The sequence below is a fragment of the Hyperolius riggenbachi genome, chromosome 9 (assembly GCF_040937935.1).
Source record: "Hyperolius riggenbachi isolate aHypRig1 chromosome 9, aHypRig1.pri, whole genome shotgun sequence".
Classification (NCBI taxonomy): domain Eukaryota; kingdom Metazoa; phylum Chordata; class Amphibia; order Anura; family Hyperoliidae; genus Hyperolius; species Hyperolius riggenbachi.
In genome coordinates, this window is record NC_090654.1 from 82,489,095 (window position 1) to 82,508,266 (window position 19,172).

The 19,172-nt window shown below is 44.1% G+C and overlaps 1 protein-coding gene across 1 annotated transcript in view; it reads right to left on the reverse strand.

Moving 5' to 3' along the window:
* The window catches only part of ITPR1 (inositol 1,4,5-trisphosphate receptor type 1), a 366,152-nt gene that overhangs the window by 210,604 nt on the left and 136,376 nt on the right, over nucleotides 1-19,172 (reverse strand). The window contains 2 exon segments of the mRNA XM_068253115.1: nucleotides 13,537-13,607; nucleotides 13,716-13,818. Coding sequence (XP_068109216.1) covers nucleotides 13,537-13,607; nucleotides 13,716-13,807 — 163 coding nt within the window. The 5' untranslated portion in view covers nucleotides 13,808-13,818.

Here is a 19,172-nt window from a genome sequence, read left to right on the forward strand (position 1 = left end):
TATAGAGCACACCCTAGTGGTTGGTGCTTTGATTCCGCTAGGATAAAAGTGCAATATAAATGTTCCATGTCTTGTCTTGAGAATGGAGCAGTCTATCCCAGGCTCACCAATTCAGCACATACATTAATACCTTCCTTGGACTATCAATCATGTTGCCAACTGAAATCCTCCCTCAGCCAAGTAATTGATTAAGTCTTCGGTTTTCCCAGCAGAGACCTGGTTGTGTGACAGGAGTCAGAATGCAACGTCCTAAAAGTGCACGTACAAAGTATCGTTGTCTCCTATTAGGAGTACAGTACTCCTGATAAGAGACAACGGTGTGCGTGAGACGATTGGAGTGAGGAGAACATTTGAAGTAACGATTATAGTTCACAGGCGTGCAGTATCCTTTGACCCTTTTTGACAGTGTCAATACACCAAATGGTCTCAAGGCTAGATATTTGAGTTGGACATACGGTAGTCATATTTGACTTTTGGGACACTCCCATCTCTGCAGTATTAAAGTCTTTAAGCACACCAGAACAAATTACACGCCACACAGTGATATGCACTGTCCCACACCACTCCCTTATGCAGGCTTGTCCAGCTGGGAAGCGGTCACCAGTTTTCATGCACAAGCTGCACTGGGCATGCACAAGCCACACATACCCAGTGCACAGGAAAGAGTGCATCTGTATTGAGAATGTACAAGCTCTGTATTGAGAATGTACAAGCTCTCCATCACGCATGCCCAAGGCAAGCAAGGGCTCATTTGCAATCGCTTGTTTCCAGTTGGCATGCGTAAGACAGACTGAGGTGGAAACCAACAGGTGGGCTTGTGTACCACTATAACCAAGTGTAGTTGTGCTTTAGGCTAGCCACAAGTTTGATCGACAGAATATGCCAGAGATGTATCCCCAACATGTCCAATCAGTGATATAATCTGCCAGGGATTGTAGTGTGGACTGTACATGGCAAAGTACCTTTTACCTTTTCAAAAGGTTTTGCAGAATGTTGTGGGATTAGATTGAGTGCTTGCATTGGACTCCCTGCCTCAGTAAGTAGCAAGAGGAAATATGTGGATATTCAATCTGCTTTCCTTCATTACTTAAAATATACCAAATGATTTCCACTAGAGATGATCAATGTGATGCAGATAATTTACCTTGCATTAAAAAAAACCAAAAAAAAAAAAAAAAAAAAAACTCATGTAGAAGTGATGCAGCTTGAACGTGGACCAATAAAATTTGACGAAGTGAAATTTCAAGTTGCGTACAATTTATATGACATCTGAATGCAATGAGAAATTTGCAACTCCTTGCTGATTCCTAATGCCCACAGTGCCCTTCCAAATGGATGGAGATGTGGAAATCTCGCAATCATGGTGACTTGGGCTTGAGGGAGGTCTCAGTTTAGGATTCCCTATTGTTTTTGGCACTTCCTTTAGCAAAGCAATCTTAGGATTCCAAGAATCCACAGAAGAGCTCCCACCATGCCTATCCGTTTTTCAGTTGAAGTCCATCTCTATAAGTCTTCATTGTGCCCATCAGCATACATAGGATAGGTTTGCTAGATCAGATCTGTTCATTCTGCTACCAATAAGAAGACAGCAGATGTGTCAAAATTGGAAATGTCTGAATGGGTCCTATAGTTAATGGATCTGTCCGTTTATCCCCTTTGTGGAAAACTTTTTTTTTTGCCTAGCCAAAGCCCTGCTTCTGATCAGATTGTGAGTGGTTGACAAAATAAAGGTATGAAGCAAGGATTGCTAGGGGCTTAAATCCAGCAGACAGGATGCCCAAGTGCATAATTCAGTCTTTGACTAGTGTGGGTGGTCTCAGTCCCCCAGAGTCAAGGGGGTCACAGCACATGAATGGGCCTCATTACATCTTTTGAGCTTCTCTGAGGGACAGTTCGTGACACGAGTCATTCAGTATGCTCTACAGTGCAGTGGAAAAGGTCAGGGCTAGATCCATGCATAATGATAAGTTTCATAAGATTACTACAGCTGAGCTGATGACCCAAAGTTCCATTCTGAAATCACAGTGGAGCAGAAGATCAGGCCCCATAGACAGCAATATTTGGAGATCCTGCATAGGTTTCTCAATGGGAATTAGCCTTTTTTCCTCTGGTGTATTAACCTCAATTCCCCTATATCAGCATTCTGAGCAATGCTCCCGAATCTGTCAGGGGGATTAACCCTTTGCATGAAGACTGCAAGATGGCTTTTGTTTAGAAAGCTGCACATTAACGGGGCTAAAAATAACTACATTAAGGGAGAACATATCCTATCCAACAATCCATCTTTAAAGGTGGATGACAGAACTGCGCACAATCTCTGGGGAATAACCCATTCCTACAGAGAACAATTACAGCACAGCATGCAGGGGATTAACTTCATGGCAAGTCCCATCAGAACACCTGTCTCCACAAGAAAAACCTCAGGTAATTTGAGGACAAGGCCTAAAAGGCCCGTATACAGTAAGTGATTTTTCTGCCGATTTTTTTTCACGACAAGCGATCGTTTCTGCGATCTCACGATATAGGTACAGAGACACACACACCTTTTACAGGGCCTAAAATCAAGATATACATTTGCCTGAACGGCCACCTGAAAAACGTTTTGAGGCATGTTGGTAATTATCGCTGTCCAGAATCCCTGTTCTTCTATTGGCCAAGCAGTGTGTACTCTATAGAGGGAAGGGGCAAATGCACAAGTGGTATCACGCTGTGGGAACTTCCTGTGGAGGTTCCCACTGGCAACCAAATGAAAGACAGCGGTCCAACCAAGTTTATGGCTATATGGGAGGCTAGTGAGACTGGAAGATACAAGTACCCACTTAATTTCCAGCCAAAATGATTAGAAATCAGAGTAGCGGGTGCTTTAGGCTTCCTTTGCATTGACCATTTGCCTGCAACACCAAGTTTTTACATTCCCCAAATGCTCTAGTATGAAACTTAAATGTACTCGATGCAACATTGACGTAATGAGATAAACATGTAGATTTACAGAGCAAATCATTAATGACCAGATTGTTTAACTTGTTTTAGTTTGCTGCCTGAAAAAGTTCACTTTTAGGAATGGAAGTGAATGCTTCTGTCATGTCAGCAAAATAGTGAACATCACAGATAAGCAAATTACAGCCATCCTGGCAGAATGCAACTTCTGAGAATGAAGGGAGATAAAAATGGTAATGGCAATAGTTAGTGTTTACGTGTCCCTAAATGAAAAAACATTGACACTGAGCAGAGACAAAACATTCTACTTTGTAAATTTTTACATTTAAAACAAAACAATGGGATGATAAAAATTAAAAAAAAAAAAAAACATTTTTAGGAGTAGTAGGATACATACAATGGTTTATCTCACCTTGGGTTCGCATGGATTTATTCAACGCAGATTTCAAGTACAGGATAAGTACTTAAGTGCATCAAAGTAAATGCAGCAAGCTACATTCAAACATTACGAAACAAAAATGAGTGTACAAATGCTGCTAATCTCCTTCAATGCAGACATCTATAAATTTGGTAGGCAGTGAAAGAGTACATGGCGTCTCAGGGCCAGAAAGTTCACTGAGAACTGGCTTTAAAGTGTATAATAAGGATGCTAACCAGGCAATCAAATAGTTAAAATCACTATTACTTTTCTTGTTGATAAATTATCATTCCCCAGTTTGGTTCATTGCCCCATAAAGGAAGTTGTAGGGCATGCTGGGTTGTCCTATTTGCTTCTCTACTTTCCCCTCAGACTTAACTAATGCAGCCCAATTAGCTGAAGCCTCTTTCCCTCCCGTTTTCCCCTCCCACGCCTCTTTTCCTCTCTGATTGGCCAGTATGTCTCATGCTGAGACAATGCACTTTCTATAGATGAGGGTGGGCAATGCATACACAATCAGGCATAGTGTAAGGGAGGAAATATCAGGATAGGCTTCAAAATAGACTCGTTTAAAATGGGAAATGCTAAGAAGGATTTTCTCTTACTGTAGAAAAATCACTAAAGTCAAAGACATGGACAGTGCAATACATATGTTATATAAGTAGATAAATATGTGCTCTATTTACATGTGTTTTTTTCTGAGATTGCATGGCTGACAGCTCCTCTTTAAATACAATTCCCCCTCAGAGTTCTCGTCACTGCCCTGAATTACTGATACGCGGAGCGCACAGCATAACATTGCTGCTATGACAGCGTCCAGCTTCAGCGCCACAATAACCTGATTCGGGCAATTAAATCCTTGGTTTAGACATCCGAGAAATGCTACCAAACAAATGCATGAAACTGCTGGACACAGCGATACAAATTCTGTACATTTATTTTGCTTTCTTCAAAGCTGTCCATGTAAATCTAGCCTAAGGACTTGTTCACTACAAGCAATCCATCCAACACTGCACACAGCATGTTGCAAGTGATCTACAAGACTACATTTAAAACGTCATAAATGGCCTTTTTAATTAAACACCAGGAAGTACGTAGTTATCGCGCAGCTGCACACTTTTATGAACAGCGCTGGCCCATTCAGTACATTTAAAAACAGGAGTGCGTTGGACAATTGAAGATCAACGCAGTGGCCGTATGTTGTGACACAACACGCCCACTGGAGTCTGCTAAAAAACAGGGCCTGAAACTACACTGCCCAGATTGTCCCACTCAGGCTTCTGTACTGCATGTAGCAAAAGGCAGCAGAGGTCTACACAGGCCATTCATATGTTAGAGTCAATTACTGCTGAGGTCCACTGGAATCCTAAGGCTTTCAGAACTGCAGGCAAAGTAACCTTTTGAATTGGTTGGCAAGTCCACACAGTACCATTTAGATTGTATGTATGATCTGCGATCTCCGATTGGGTCGGTTCCACCAATTAGCATTTAGCATTGAGAAGTGGAACGAAAATCATACACGATTCCAAACTTTTTTTTACAAATAACTGCAAAGCGGGGTGTGCGTAATTATTCAGCCCCCTTTGGTCTGAGTGCAGTCAGTTGCCCATAGACATTGCCTGATGAGTGCTAATGACTAAATAGAGTATACCTGTGTGTAATCTAATGTCAGTACAAATACAGCTGCTCTGACGGCCTCAGAGGTTGTCTAAGAGAATATTGGGAGCAACACCACCATGGAGTCCAAAGAATACACCAGACAGGTCAGGGATAAAGTTATTGAGAAATTTAAAGCAGGCTTAGGCTACAAAAAGATTTCCTAAGCCTTGAACATCCCACAGAGCACTGTTCAAGCGATCATTCAGAAATGGAAGGAGTATGGCACAACTGTAAACCTACTAAGACAAGGCTGTCCACCTAAACTCACAGGCCGAACATGGAGAGCGCTGATCAGAAATGCAGTCAAGAGGCCCATGGTGACTGAACGAGCTGCAGAGATCTACAGCTCAGGTGGGGGAATCTGTCCATAGGACAACTATTAGTCAAGTACTGCACAAAGTTGGCCTTTATGGAAGAGTGGCAAGAAGAAAGGCATTGTTAACAGAAAAGCATAAGACGTCCCATTTGCAGTTTGCCACAAGCCATGTGGGGGACACAGTAAACGTGTGAAGGTGCTTTGGTCAGATGAGACCAAAATGGAACTTTTTGGCCAAAATGCAAAACGCTGAACACACCATCCCCACTGTTAAATATGGTGGTGGCAGCATCATGCTCTTGGGGTGCTTCTCAGCGGGGACAGGGAAGCTAGTCAGAGTGGTTGGGAAGATGGATGGAGCCAAATACAGGGCAATCTTGGAAGAAAACCTTTTGGAGTCTGCAAAAGACTTGAGACTGGGGCGGAGGTTAACCTTCCAGCAGGACAACGACCATAAACAAAGCCAGGGCAACTATGGAATGGTTTAAAACAAAACATATCCATGTGTTAGAATGGCCCAGTCAAAGTCCAAATCTAAAGCCAATGGAGAATCTGTGGCAAGATCTGGAAACTGTTCACAAAAGCTGTCCATCTAATCTGAGCTGGAGCGGTTTTGCAAAGAAGAATGGGCAAGGATTTCAGTCTCTAGATGTGCAAAGCTGGTAGAGACATACCCTAAAAGACTGGCAGCTGTAATTGCAGCAAAAGGTGGTTCTACAAAGTATTGACTCAGGGGGCCGAATAATTACGCACACCCCACTTTGCAGTTTGTTTTTTTAAATGTTTGGAATCATGTATGATTTTCGTTCCACTTCTCACATGTACACCACTTTGTATTGGTCTTTCACGTGGAATTCCAATAAAATTGATTCATGTTTGTGGCAGTAATATGACAAAAATGTGGAAAACTTCAAGGGGGCCGAATACTTTTGCAAACCACTGTACTTCCATGGAGATGGAGATGAAAAATTGGAGCAGAGAACTGAGATCCATGGGACATTTTCAAATGTGGAAAGAATGTGATACAAGATGCAAGGGGGGAGGGAGTTGCGTTGAGGGGCACAGTGGTCAACTGGATAATAAAACTACAGTTCATCTTGTTCTCGTTTGTTAACTGGGGACTAACTGTAGGTCATACCAGTACCTCTACAACTACAACTTAACCAAGATCCACAGAATATCCACCTTTGTACACGGTTTGCATATGATAAAATGTGTAGCAACCATTTGTGAACCGCTCCAGAATTGACTGGAAACATTTCAGTTTTGCTAATATTGTCAACTATGGCAACTATGGACACCGGCTCCACGTTTTCCAAAATAGAAAGGAGGAAAAAAAAAAGGGGGGGCGAATAGCATAGCAATAGAAAGTTCTGTAGCTGATAACTTGTAGGAAGTTTTAATTTCAAATGTCATTCTTATTCCCTGACAAACTCAACATAGCATCATAGCTTATGTTTAGCGTGGATTCTCAGCAGTACTCTGGGGGAGGAGATGGGAAGAAGCGGACTGAGTAGGTGTGAAACTGCAATGCAAGAAGGACGCCACTAGCACAAGTATGGCTTCTGTATACAGCTTAACACTCTGGTATGTAAACTACTCACACCATCACATATCCATGCCTTTTCCATGGGGAATTACACAGTGCCTCCATCCATCTACACAGCATCATTCTAGGGAATGACATTGGCTAGCATTTGGAAGTTGTAGACACAGGAAAAGCAACTTAATAAAAAGCTCTAAATTGGGAGTGAGGGAGACACCAAAATCTAGGCCATGTAGGAGCACTACTCCAAATCAATGAATTCAGGTGTTGCAATCACTTCCATGGTGATAGGTCTATAAAACCAAGCACTCAGGCAGACTGTTTCTTACGAGTCCCTCACAGTGAGTACCATGATTGAGTGCAACACCGGCAAGTCTATTAGTGAAGTTTCCTCGCTATTCGATATGCCATTGTCATTTGAGTACAGCACATACGTGGCACAGAACTTTTTGCAGAGTCAATAGCTACAGACCTCCAGAATTTGTACGGCTATCAGATTAGTGTAATAACAGCATGTAGAGTGCTTCATGGAATGCTTTCCATGGTCGAGCAGCAGCATCCAAGCCTTAAATCACCATGTGCAATGCAGTGGTGTAAAACGCACCACAAATGGGCTCAAGAAAAAAGTTCACTGGAGGGTCGTATCCCGCTTCTCTGTTTACCAGACCGATTCATCCATTGGGTTTCCAGGTGCCAAGAGAACCATTCCTGCCTGACTGCATTGGGCCAAGTGTAAAGTTTGGTGGTGGCAGAGGGTGAGAGCAGTGTGAGGATTGTTTTTAAGGGTTGGGCTTGGCACTTTGATATCGTGAAGCCTTAGAGTTCCTTTCACTGGAGCTAAAACATTTTGAACTATGTCATGCTCCTGACTTGTGGGAACAGTTTGGAGATGGTCCCTTTCTCTTCACCAGTGCACAGAGTCCATAATGATAAGCAAGTTTGGTGTTGAGGAACGCGACTAGCCTGCACAGAGCCTTGACCTAAACACAATAAACACCTTTGGAATGAATTCTAACAGACTGAATTAGGCCTTCTCATTCATCATCAGTGTCTGACATCACAAATGCTCTTCTGGAAGAATGGCTAAAAATTCCCATAAACACTCCAAAGCCTTGTGGGAAGGCTTCACAGAAGAGCTTAAAGCTGCAAAAAGTGGGCCAACTCCATAATAAAAAGAGAACCTGAACTGAGTAATATGGACGCTGCCATCTTCATTCCCTAATGGGCAGCACGGGGGCATAGCGGATAGTTAAAATTTAACAGATTTGAAAGCTGTTGATTTTGTCAAAATGCATTTACTACATTCAGTAAAACACACAGTCTAGCAAACATCACACTATCTGCATGGCGTTTGTATGCTCTTCCACATGGCCATAGGCATCCAGGGTATCAGTTACCCTACCATCATGACTTAGTTGGGAGGAAATTGAGAATCCCTCAGAGGGACAATTATTGTTGCTGTACCTTTTCAATGTACACCGTACTGTGGAAATTGTCAGCATTAATAAATGTATAACAAACAGTAATGTTGGTTGCAGTGAAGAAATGTAGCCACATTACAGTAAGTCAGCACCCCCGCCTCCCTCGCTGCACACATTTCTTTTTACTTTCAGACTAGCGCTCTGTTTACAGTACTCTGGAAGAAATGGGAGGCTTTTGTAGCCAGGAGAATCCCTGACAGCTCTTCTGACAGGCCGTTCCACAACAGAGCACTCTGCTTACATTACAAGGAAATGGCTGCAGGGAACCCCACAGCAGAAGACACTGGCGGAAGCCCAGGAGAGAGAGGACGGAGGAGAGGTGAGGACCTGCAGGGGTGACTGGGGCGGTGGGGGGAGGAACAAAGGGAAAAATAATATTCTGCATGGATGAAACTGAATCAGATCCCAATCAAGAATCAGCAGTGGAAGGTTTAAAGCAGATTCCAAGTTAAATAAAAAGCAGCACACAGCAAAGTTACAGCACTGAATGGTTCCCATTCACAATGGCAAAACAGAGCTCCGAACTGCCCCTTTTTTGGAGAGACAATCCCCCCTTTGGGATCCAAATCGTCCCTCTTTGTTACCATTTTGTCCTTCAGATGCAGTACAGATCTGTGTAAATATATGTATTTTTCTACCGAAAATATAAGTCAACTCTAAAATGTATTCTCATGCCTTAAATTAATATATTTCTTACTTATAAATGTCATGAATTAAAACCAATCATGACAGGACCAGTCAGACGAGCTTGTCCAGAGGTACTGCCTCTACCTGTGAAGCATGAGGTCATGAGTTCTACTCCCAGGTCAGGGACAGAAGAAAAAAAAAAAAAAAAAAGAAAAAAGGATACAGGACCAGCGGTGGTCTGAATGATCACATCTTTTGCTTATGAATTATTTGTTTTATCTGTGGTAAGGGGTGTGGCAGGGTCATGTTTTAAAGTGTCCCTCTTAACCAGGGGTCGAGTCCTGCGTGAACGCAGGGGGACGACGTCCACTCACTTTTTTTGGAAAGTTGACGCCGTCCCCCCTAGCACCCTGGAGGGGAGCAGCGCAGTGGAGAGGAGCATTGTGCACAGCGTGGGGAAGGGCGGACATCCCCCCCCCCTTCCCTCACCTTGGGGCTCCTCTCACTGGCTCTCCCCTCCATAACATTGCGCGGTGGCTGGGGGTCGATGGCTGGCAGCGGCACCAGTGGGCGGGAGTTGACGCGGCTCGTGCCGCTGCTCTGGTCTTCACTAGACCAGACTAGCTGCACGAACAGCGTCCACCCGGAACACTGGAGGAGGTAAGTCCCGCCCACTGATGCCGCTGCCAGCCATCGCCCCAGCCACCGCACAATGTTATGGAGGGGAGAGCCAGGGAGAGGAGCAAATTCTAGTAGAAGGAGGCACTCCACAGGCAGGAACTTGCGTTCAACTTTATTGCATGTCACTACATACTACATGTTACGGGCTCCGCCCTTCATCAGGTGCCCCAAGGTGAGGGAAGGGGGGGGCACAATGCTCCTCTCCACTGCGCTGCTCCCTTCCTGCTGGGGAGGGGGGGGGGGGACACCTATACCCCTGGCTACATATACTGGGCACATATACCCCCTGGCTACATATACTGGGCACATATACCCCCTGGCTACATATACTGGGCACATATACCCCTGGCTACATATACTGGGCATATATACCCCTGGCTACATATACTGGGCATATATACACCTGGCTACATATACTGGGCATATATACACCTGGCTACATATACTGGGGACACCTATACACCTGGCTACATATACTGGGGACATCTATACACCTGGCTATACTGGGGACACCTATACACCTGGCTATAATGGGGACACCTATACACCTGGTTACATATACTGAGGACACCTGGCTATACTGGGGACACCTATAGACCTTGCTACCTATTCTGGGGACATTTATACACTTGGCCACCTATTCTGGGAATATCTATACACCTGACCACCTATTCTAAGGACATCTATACACCTGGCCACCTATTCTGGGGACAACTATACACATGGCTACTTATAATGGGGACACCTATAGACCTGGCTAGCTATACTGGGGGTATCTATTTTGGGGGAACTGCTGTCAGATCTGTATTTTTGGGGAACCGCTGATGACAGATTACGTGTGTTTTGGGGAACCGCTGCCAGATTGTGTATGTTTGGGACCACTGCTGCCAGATTGCATGCATTTTGGGTGTTACGTGTATTTTGGGTGATCCACTGCCAGGTTTCGCGTATTTTGGGGAACTGCTGCCAGATTGTCTATTTTGGGGTAACCACTGCCATATCTGTATTTTGGGGGAACCTCTGCCAGATTATCTGTATTTTTGGTGAAATGCTGTGAGATTACATCTACTTTTTGGGGATACACTACGACAGAGCTCAAACGTCCCCTGGCAGTCCTTTTATACCACTAAGGCCATGTATATTTGGCCGCACCCATGACCACGCCCATGCTTTGCTTAACCATGCCTATTTTTTGGCACGCGGCGCAGAGGTTTCTAGGGTGAGTCCACTCACTTCTTTTTCCAGGACTAGACACCTGCTCTTAACGCAAAAAGTTGGGAGTTATGCCTAAAATACTGGTGAGGATGCCTGCTGCAGTGACTGTCCTCTGGTAACATGACTCAGTAGGCCTTTACTGAGGTCCAGGCAAAAAGGAGAGAAATTCTGCAAAGCTGTGGTACACTTGTCCTGTTCCCATGTAGCACAGGTGTAACGCATACTTTCATTTTATGCCCTTAAAATTAGCTACAGATTAGTAAAGCAAAATACTTGCATTACTAATTACCCCAACTTTTACTACTGAGAAATCCCTGGCAGGAGGTTGGAGAAAGTCATCTACCTCATTTGTAGCGACCCATTACTTGCCTATGCAAGACAATTAGAACTGGCACTGCCACTGCATCAATAGCGCTTTATTGTGATCTGCTGCAAAATCTGCCGTCTATGGAGACCACAAAGCACCATTAATGCTAGGACAGCGCCAGTTCCTCTTACAGCAATGTCCCAGTTCTCTGCAACTCAGGCAACCACGTCTCAACTAACCGGTATGCCTGAAGGGATAACGGGGACTGTGTTTTAAGGGGCGTGCAGGGGGTCTTTCTCTGTATTAAATAATTACAGAGTGTCCAGCGGTGTCTTCTAACCCTTCAGTAGCTCCTAGCGGCTTTCATGTGGCTCCCGGCATGTCCCATGACCCGATGTGGGTCAGGTGACTCATCAGGAGCTATGCCCAGAAGACACCAGAAAGCCCCTAGAAGCTACAGGATAGTTAGGTGCCACTGGACACTCAGTAAGTAATGCTGCATGGTGAGGAGGGGGTGGTTTGTGCTTTGCAGACTGGTTGTTCAAGCAACCGACAAGCACATGCATCTGGCATCAAGCGATCTCCACTAGTGCCGGATACTGGGGACTTTGCTGCATTTCCTTGCATTTAAGCTGATCTTCTCTCCAAAGCAAGTCTGCCCGAAATTTTATTTCCAGCCAGGTGGCATGAAAAATTAGCCAGGTGGGGGTGGAACAAGGAAATGCAGGGCCAGCGCTTCTGTGCATAACTGACAGTACAGCATAGGAGGTGAGCTGAGGTCAGCCGGGTGCTCCCCAAAATTAAGGCCCTTTACCACTGCATGTTTTTGACCCATTTTTATGTGCGGCAAGTGTGGTTTCTGATCGGCAAGTGTGGTCTTGATTTTTGAAAATGGATACTAGTGATTAAAAACAAAAAACTAATTTCTATGCGTTTTTCATGCGTTTCTATACTTAATGATGTATTTTGCGTTTCAATTTAATCGCACAGACATGTGTTTGCTTTTTTTTAAAAAAAATCGGAACGCAGCAGTGGAAAAGGCCACCCAAGATTCAGATTTTAAAACAGGCTGCACTGAAGGAACAAGTGCATGAGTTTTGCATTTTTGGCAAAAACTCAGCTAGCTAGTGGAAAAGGGCCCTTAGTCAGGTGGAGCGTCTGGCTACAACAGCCTGGGGAGAACACTGACGCTCCTAAGACATTAAGAAAAACAAAAGTGTGCTTTCCTAAAACAGAAAGAATTTGCGATAATTCAGGTTGGAGTGAGATTGAGAGGTCTCCCAGAGCAACACTGCTGAATATATGCAAATTAACCATTGTACTCTTAGAAGCTAAACACACCTCCAGAACCGCTGGAATGCAATAATGTGTTAGCTTGTTAATTTGTACAGAGCCATAATAAGCCAACATGCATACAGACTGTTTCGGATTGTTTGATCCTCATCAGTGCATGGCATGGATTAATTTGGCTCTATGGAGTAGGGCTTCTAAGACATTATTAACCTTTATTTTTAGACAAATATATGAACGCGTTACAACCAGGACTAAAAGATCTTATGTCCAAAGTAAATCAGGTCTCCAATGCCAGTGTCAGACAATGAAAGGATAAAAAGGTAGCATCCAGTGCAGCTCTCTCAGTGGTGGGATTTGATCAGTGACTGTATTAGAAAAAGGAGAGAAGAGAGCGCCTCTATGGTGCAATACCTTTAATCCAGTTTGCAAATTGCAAAAGAAATGTACGTACAAGATCGCATAAATTTGCAAGCATAGCTCACAAGCTCAATGTTCCACTCCTCAGACATCGACCGTGGCCAGCGGGGGACATCAACAAGGGTTTGTGGTAGGTCTTGAGTCCAGGCAAGCTCCGTGTGCCGGGTTATAATGACCTTATAAGATGGCACACGGAGCTTGCCTGGACTCAAGACCTACCACAAACCCTTGTTGATGTCCCCCGCTGGCCACGGTCGATGTCTGAGGAGTGGAACATTGAGCTTGTGAGCTATGCTTGCAAATTTATGCGATCTTGTACGTACATTTCTTTTGCAATTTGCAAACTGGATTAAAGGTATTGCACCATAGAGGCGCTCCTAAACTATATTTTATATGGTTTAATGAGACCTGCACAGATGTAAGCCACACATTCTATGCCACTCTCGGCTGAAGCAGCGGTCAGTTGACTGTGGAAGCGCTGCGGAGAATGTCAGTGCTATACAAGCACACAATAGTAATTTTCACAAGATCACCACCACTTTCAGTAGCATTACTGCAATTTCAATAGACTTTTGCAATACCTACAGTGATGGCAGAGCACCGTAGGGGAGAGAGCAACACAGCCGACATGCAACTTACCTCGAAACTTTTTGGGTGGGTTGTTCAGGTCCCCGGCCTCCGGCTGTACCACACACCTGTCATCCACCAAACTGTGCATGAGAAGAATAGGAAACATTAAGCTGGAAATGTCCCAGCAATAAAGAAAATACAAAAATTTAAATAAGGATTCTGTTATAAGAATGTTAGCACAGGCTTACCCCAGCGTGCTGATGAATCCATTCACAGAGCCCTCTGCATACAGGGACACAATGTCCCCCACATGAAGGAAGCTCGACATCTTATCCGACATCTTCACCGCTCCTGCAAGACAAGAGGACAGCCATCAGCAAGGGCAGCGCCAAGGTGAGCCTGCCACAGTGACGTCTACATCATCATGTGCCAGTGTACCCTCGCTCAGGACAAGCCATATCTGCATTCCAGAGCTGGCACAGCTTCTCCAGCTCTTACATGTCCAACCCAGACAGATCACAGCACAATAATCAGCACAGCACAGCACAGATATGCAGCAGCATTCTATATAAAGCACATTTTATACAACAACGTGTGGGTAGATTTTGGTTTATTTATAAATCTCGTAAATACTGGATAAACTGACTGACTGAAGCCAAGACCCAGAAAAATTAAGCTTAATTAAATTACAGAAATTATAAATTCACAACTATCTGGTATAGCTTTAGAGACCAGTGACATCACTGAGGATGCAGCCTATCCATTCACTAGAGGCCAGTGACATCGCCACGAACATACCCATCCGTTCATCAGAGACCAGTGACACCAAGAATACAGTATCGCTTCAGTTGAGGCCAGTGACATCACAGAGCATGCACCCTGTCCCTTCACAAAGAACAGTCTATCCAGTCAGCGTTCAGTGACATCACTGAGAATACAATCTATCCATTCACTACAGACCAGTGACATCACTGAGAAGGCTACCTATCCATTCACAAGACAGAAGACGCAGAGCACAGCTTACACACTACAAGTGTCCATCCACGGTACAATCAAATAGTCCCATTTCCACGTTTATTTGACCAATATGATTGAATAGAGAAGAAAGTGAACATTTTTGAGCACTAAAAATCAATTTAGTTCTCACTAAAAATCTGATTGATAGAAAGGAATGGTGTATGGTAGGTTTGATAAAATAATCGAATAGAACCCTTAAGGTGGCCATAGACAAGTCAATTTTCATCTCACATTTGCCCAACATGTGCACGTGTTACTGATGCACAGATTGGGTCCATTTCAGTGCAAATCTGCGTCTATTACAAAAGGAGATTGCGCGCGTTATGCAATAGTGTTTCCTGCGTGTTCAAATTTAACATACCCAGGAACGCCTTCTCAAGTCCCTCAGTCTCCATTTTTGTTCAATAAGACCTGAATTCTTGCTCAGGACAGAAGGAAAACAGAGAAATGTACCCTGTGTGCATTTAGGTGGAATTGGACAGGCTATACTCTCTAATCTGACTAATCACATGTGTAATTTGATTTTGTGGTGTGTGTCAGCTCAGGAATCCTAGCAGTCCTCTTCAGTGCAGAGTAGGATGTTAACCCCATGTCTGCTTCCATAAAAGCAGGAAGTAGACACTACAGATTTATTGCAAGATTTGCATAAGCTGTAACAAATTTTTTTTTCTTTAACAGTTATGCTGTTCCTTATGTTTTAGACCAGAGAGGCCGTTCTGAGTTCAGGTCCACTTTAACTGGCTGTGCAGACAGTTCCAGCAGTAATAACGCTCCACTTGGATGGAAGTGTAAGAACAGAAGCAGTTTGTATGTACGAGATCCAGGGCATTACTCCGGTCACAGCCAGTAACACGCACATATAGCGCAGTAATGCCGCATTTACTGAATGGATGGCTGAGGGGAGGCATTGTGCACAGATGCTGCATTGTGTTTTCATTGTGCTCAGCTCCAGGAAGGCAGCTCACTGATCTTTCCATGTACTGAGCAGGACTCCATTCCAAGAGACAGATGGGAAGCCACAAGACATGGAAACATTGCATCCCCGGGGAGATACTGATCAAACCATGGGAAGACGCTGGCGGCAGGAAACCGTGTCACTATTCATCCTAACTAAGTGCCTATTAGTTTTGCGTTTTCCCTTATTACTGCAAATGTAAACATTCTAAATAACGGCTTCTGTTTCACAGACACAATATTTACAATACAAGGAGTCGTGTCTGGTAACTGTTACCTCACGTCTATAATCTGGCCAGCACTATGGTAGAGGAATCTTTATGCAATTCACTTTACAGGATAAGTGAACTTATAACACATTGAAGACCGCATCGAAGTGCTTCCAGATCAATGTAGTACTGATAGTTTCTCAAGAGTTCCCTCTTCACAGCAGCCATTTACTAGTAACTTTGTACAGGAGACATGCGAGTCTGAGGGACACTTGCAGAAGAATCGGCCAGAATACAAAACTACCCTCTACTCCTACATCCCTTCCCCAGAACTACCCTTTACCCCCCCCCCCCCTTCAAAACTACCCTCTACCCCCACAGCCCTCCCCAAAAGTACCCTTTACACCCACAACCTTCAAATCTAGGCTCCACAAGTACAGCCTCCCCCCAAATTACTCTAGCCCCCCACCCCCCCCTTAGCCCTACCCAAATACCCTCTCCCCTTATAAACCTTCCAATACCTACCCACTTCTACTACTGCTCTTCATGAAACTACCCTCTCACACCATACATCTCCCTTAAAGGGAATCTGAAGTTAAAATACACAAATGATTTGTATGTGTAGTACAGCTAACAAAACATTACCAGTAGAAATGAGTCGGATATTGTTTCCAGTACAGGAAGAGTTAAGGTATCCATACACTGGTCCATTTGCCATCAGATTCGACCAACAGATCCCTCTCTGAACGAATCTGATCAGAGAGTGATCGTATGGCCACCTTTACTGCCAACAGATTGTGAACAGATTTCAGCCTGTAACCGTTCACAATCTGTGGTGGTAGTGGTGGTGCTGCTGCCGCCGCTCCCCCCCCCCGCATACATTACCTGCTCCGCCAGCGCAACTGCCCCCGCTCACCGCTGCTCCATCTCCGCTCTAGTCTCCGGCATGCTTCACTTCTTCCTGCCCAGCAGGAAGTTTAAACAGTAGAGCGCCCTCTACTGTTTAAACTTCCTGCCGGGCAGAAAGAAGAGAAGACCCGGAGACCAGCACGAGACGGAGCAGCGGTGACCGGGGGTAGTCGCGCCGACGGAGCAGGTAATATATGCGGCTCTATTGTGTCGGTCGTCGGGCACTCGAACGCCGCTAGCGATGTGCTCTTTACCGATCAACTAATTTTCCGCATGGAGCGATCGACGGGATCGGACGGGATAGATCGAAATTCGGCGTGTAGCGGGAACGATGTGACAGCAGATTCGATCCCAGTTATCGAATCTGCTGTCGATCTGGCTTGAATCGGCCTAGTGTATGGCCAGCTTTAAGAAACTCCAGTTATCTATGCAAAAGAGCCACTGATCTCTCAGACTTCCAAGGTCTCAGAGAGCTGTCTTCTGAAGCGTATTATCTTAAAGAGGAGCTGTTAGGTATAAGGTCTCAGAGAAAAAAAACATATCAGTAGCTAAATATTGGCTGTACTTACATTACATATGCATTTCACTGTCCACGTTTGGATTTCACAGAATTTTTATATAGTATTTGCAGAGAATGATGCTCCTGACAGCTCATGGCAGGTTCCATGTTTGTCTGTCTCCTTTGAAGCCAATTGTGAGGTCATATCCTCCCTGCTTCCTGATTCCACTCACAAAAAGAATCGTAATGGACAACACTACTGTGCAGTGAATATTAATTAGCCATGTGGCTAGGAACAATAGCGGACTCATGCAGTATACTCTATGGCCTAGTGCACACCAAAAACCGCTAGCAGGTCCGCAAAGTGCTAGCAGATTTTGAAACGCTTTTTCTTATTTTTCTGTAGCGTGTCAGCTAGCATTTTGCGGTTTTGTGAAGCGTTTTTGGTGTAGTAGATTTCATGTATTGTTACAGTAAAGCTGTTACTGAACAGCTACTGTAACAAAAAACGCCTGGCAAACCGCTCTGAAGTGCCGTTTTTCAGAGCGGTTTGCGTTTTTTCCTATACTTAACATTGAGGCAGAAACGCATCCGCAATCCAAAATCTGCAGCAGCCCGGGAGTATGCGTTTCTGCAAAACGCCTCCCGCTCTGGTGTGCACCAGCCCATTGAAATACATTACCCTAGCAGATCCGCACCCGCAAGCGGATCGCAAACTGCAGCCGAACCGCTCTGGTGTGCACTAGGCCTAACAGAATATATGCCCTGTGATTTTTTTTTTCAGTGCTGGCTGCTGTTACAAGCTGCTGTAAGGTCTCACTGAGAAAGCAGCCTAGGCGTGATAGGGAAATGAAGGGGGATGACCCAAGGTACTGCAGTGGGGAGAAGAGGCAGCCCCAGAATGCTTTGCAGTATGTTATTCGGCCTGCGTCCTCCTTAGGAGCTTGGGAATAAAGAGCCTTGCTGTTCAGCACACATAGTAAGAGATTTTTAACTTCAGTATTGCCTTCTTGGCTTCCTTCTAAACTGTTTAACACAGGAGAATAGAGGTTTAAATTAGCTTTTGCAGCCTGACAGTTACTCTTTAAGTGTCGGTCACTTTTTTTTTTTCTGCAGAGGAAAGTTCAAAAGTTCACTAACCTGCTCTGTTAAATCATTTAGAATGCTGTGTAGTGTGTAAACTGCAAATATTAGAGAATGATGCACTGTTCTAAAAAAAAAAAAAAATACATAATAAAAATTAGAATATTTGTTGCTACTAATATTCTAATACATTTCCGTACTATACATCCAATTCATCATAATTTTTTTTTGCGCTTCAGTGTCACTTTAAACTACCCTTTCCCCTCATTGATGATCACCCCCATATGAATGCTTTATTCACACCAGATCTATACAGTTCAAGTCTGATCAGTATTCTGACTATCCAATGCTTTTCCTGTGATGGCAGGAAGCTGGCTCAAACATAACTTTCCATACCTGAATGCCACTTTTTCTGTGTACAATCTACAATTACCGAGTGCCCAGCACTTGCGAATCTTTATTGTTTCGGGTCTCGTGTAGTGTTTCGAGTGGGATCCTTTGGGGGGTGCCCATTTACCTTGGTGACTGGTCTATATGCCCTGTAGCTTTTGTATTACCAGTTGATTTCACTTTTTTACATGTATACCATACTGTAGCGGCATGAACACCATTTTCATTGACTTTATGACCTTTAACTGTGGCTTATATTTGGAGTTAGGCTTACATACTAGGCATCATCAAAAATATAAAAAATAAAAATCATGCTGGGGCTTATCAGGGTGGGTCTATTCAGGGAAACCAGGTATACATTTCATAACTATTCTACACACAGCCTCAGGTTTGTAATGCCTATCTCCTACATTAAACTATAGATTTTGCTTCTCTGTGGTTCATCAGACTACAGCACCAATCAAGCATAAAACCTATTGCTATGAAATGGGGAAAAAATGCACGAGTTGCCATCAGCTGCTTACGCCTCACTAGGTTTTATGGAGGACCTGCAGGTGAGCGCAGCATTCATCATGAGAAATAATGATTTACTGATTTATGCTGATAAAATATGCTTACATCACTGTCTTAAAGAGGAGCTGTTA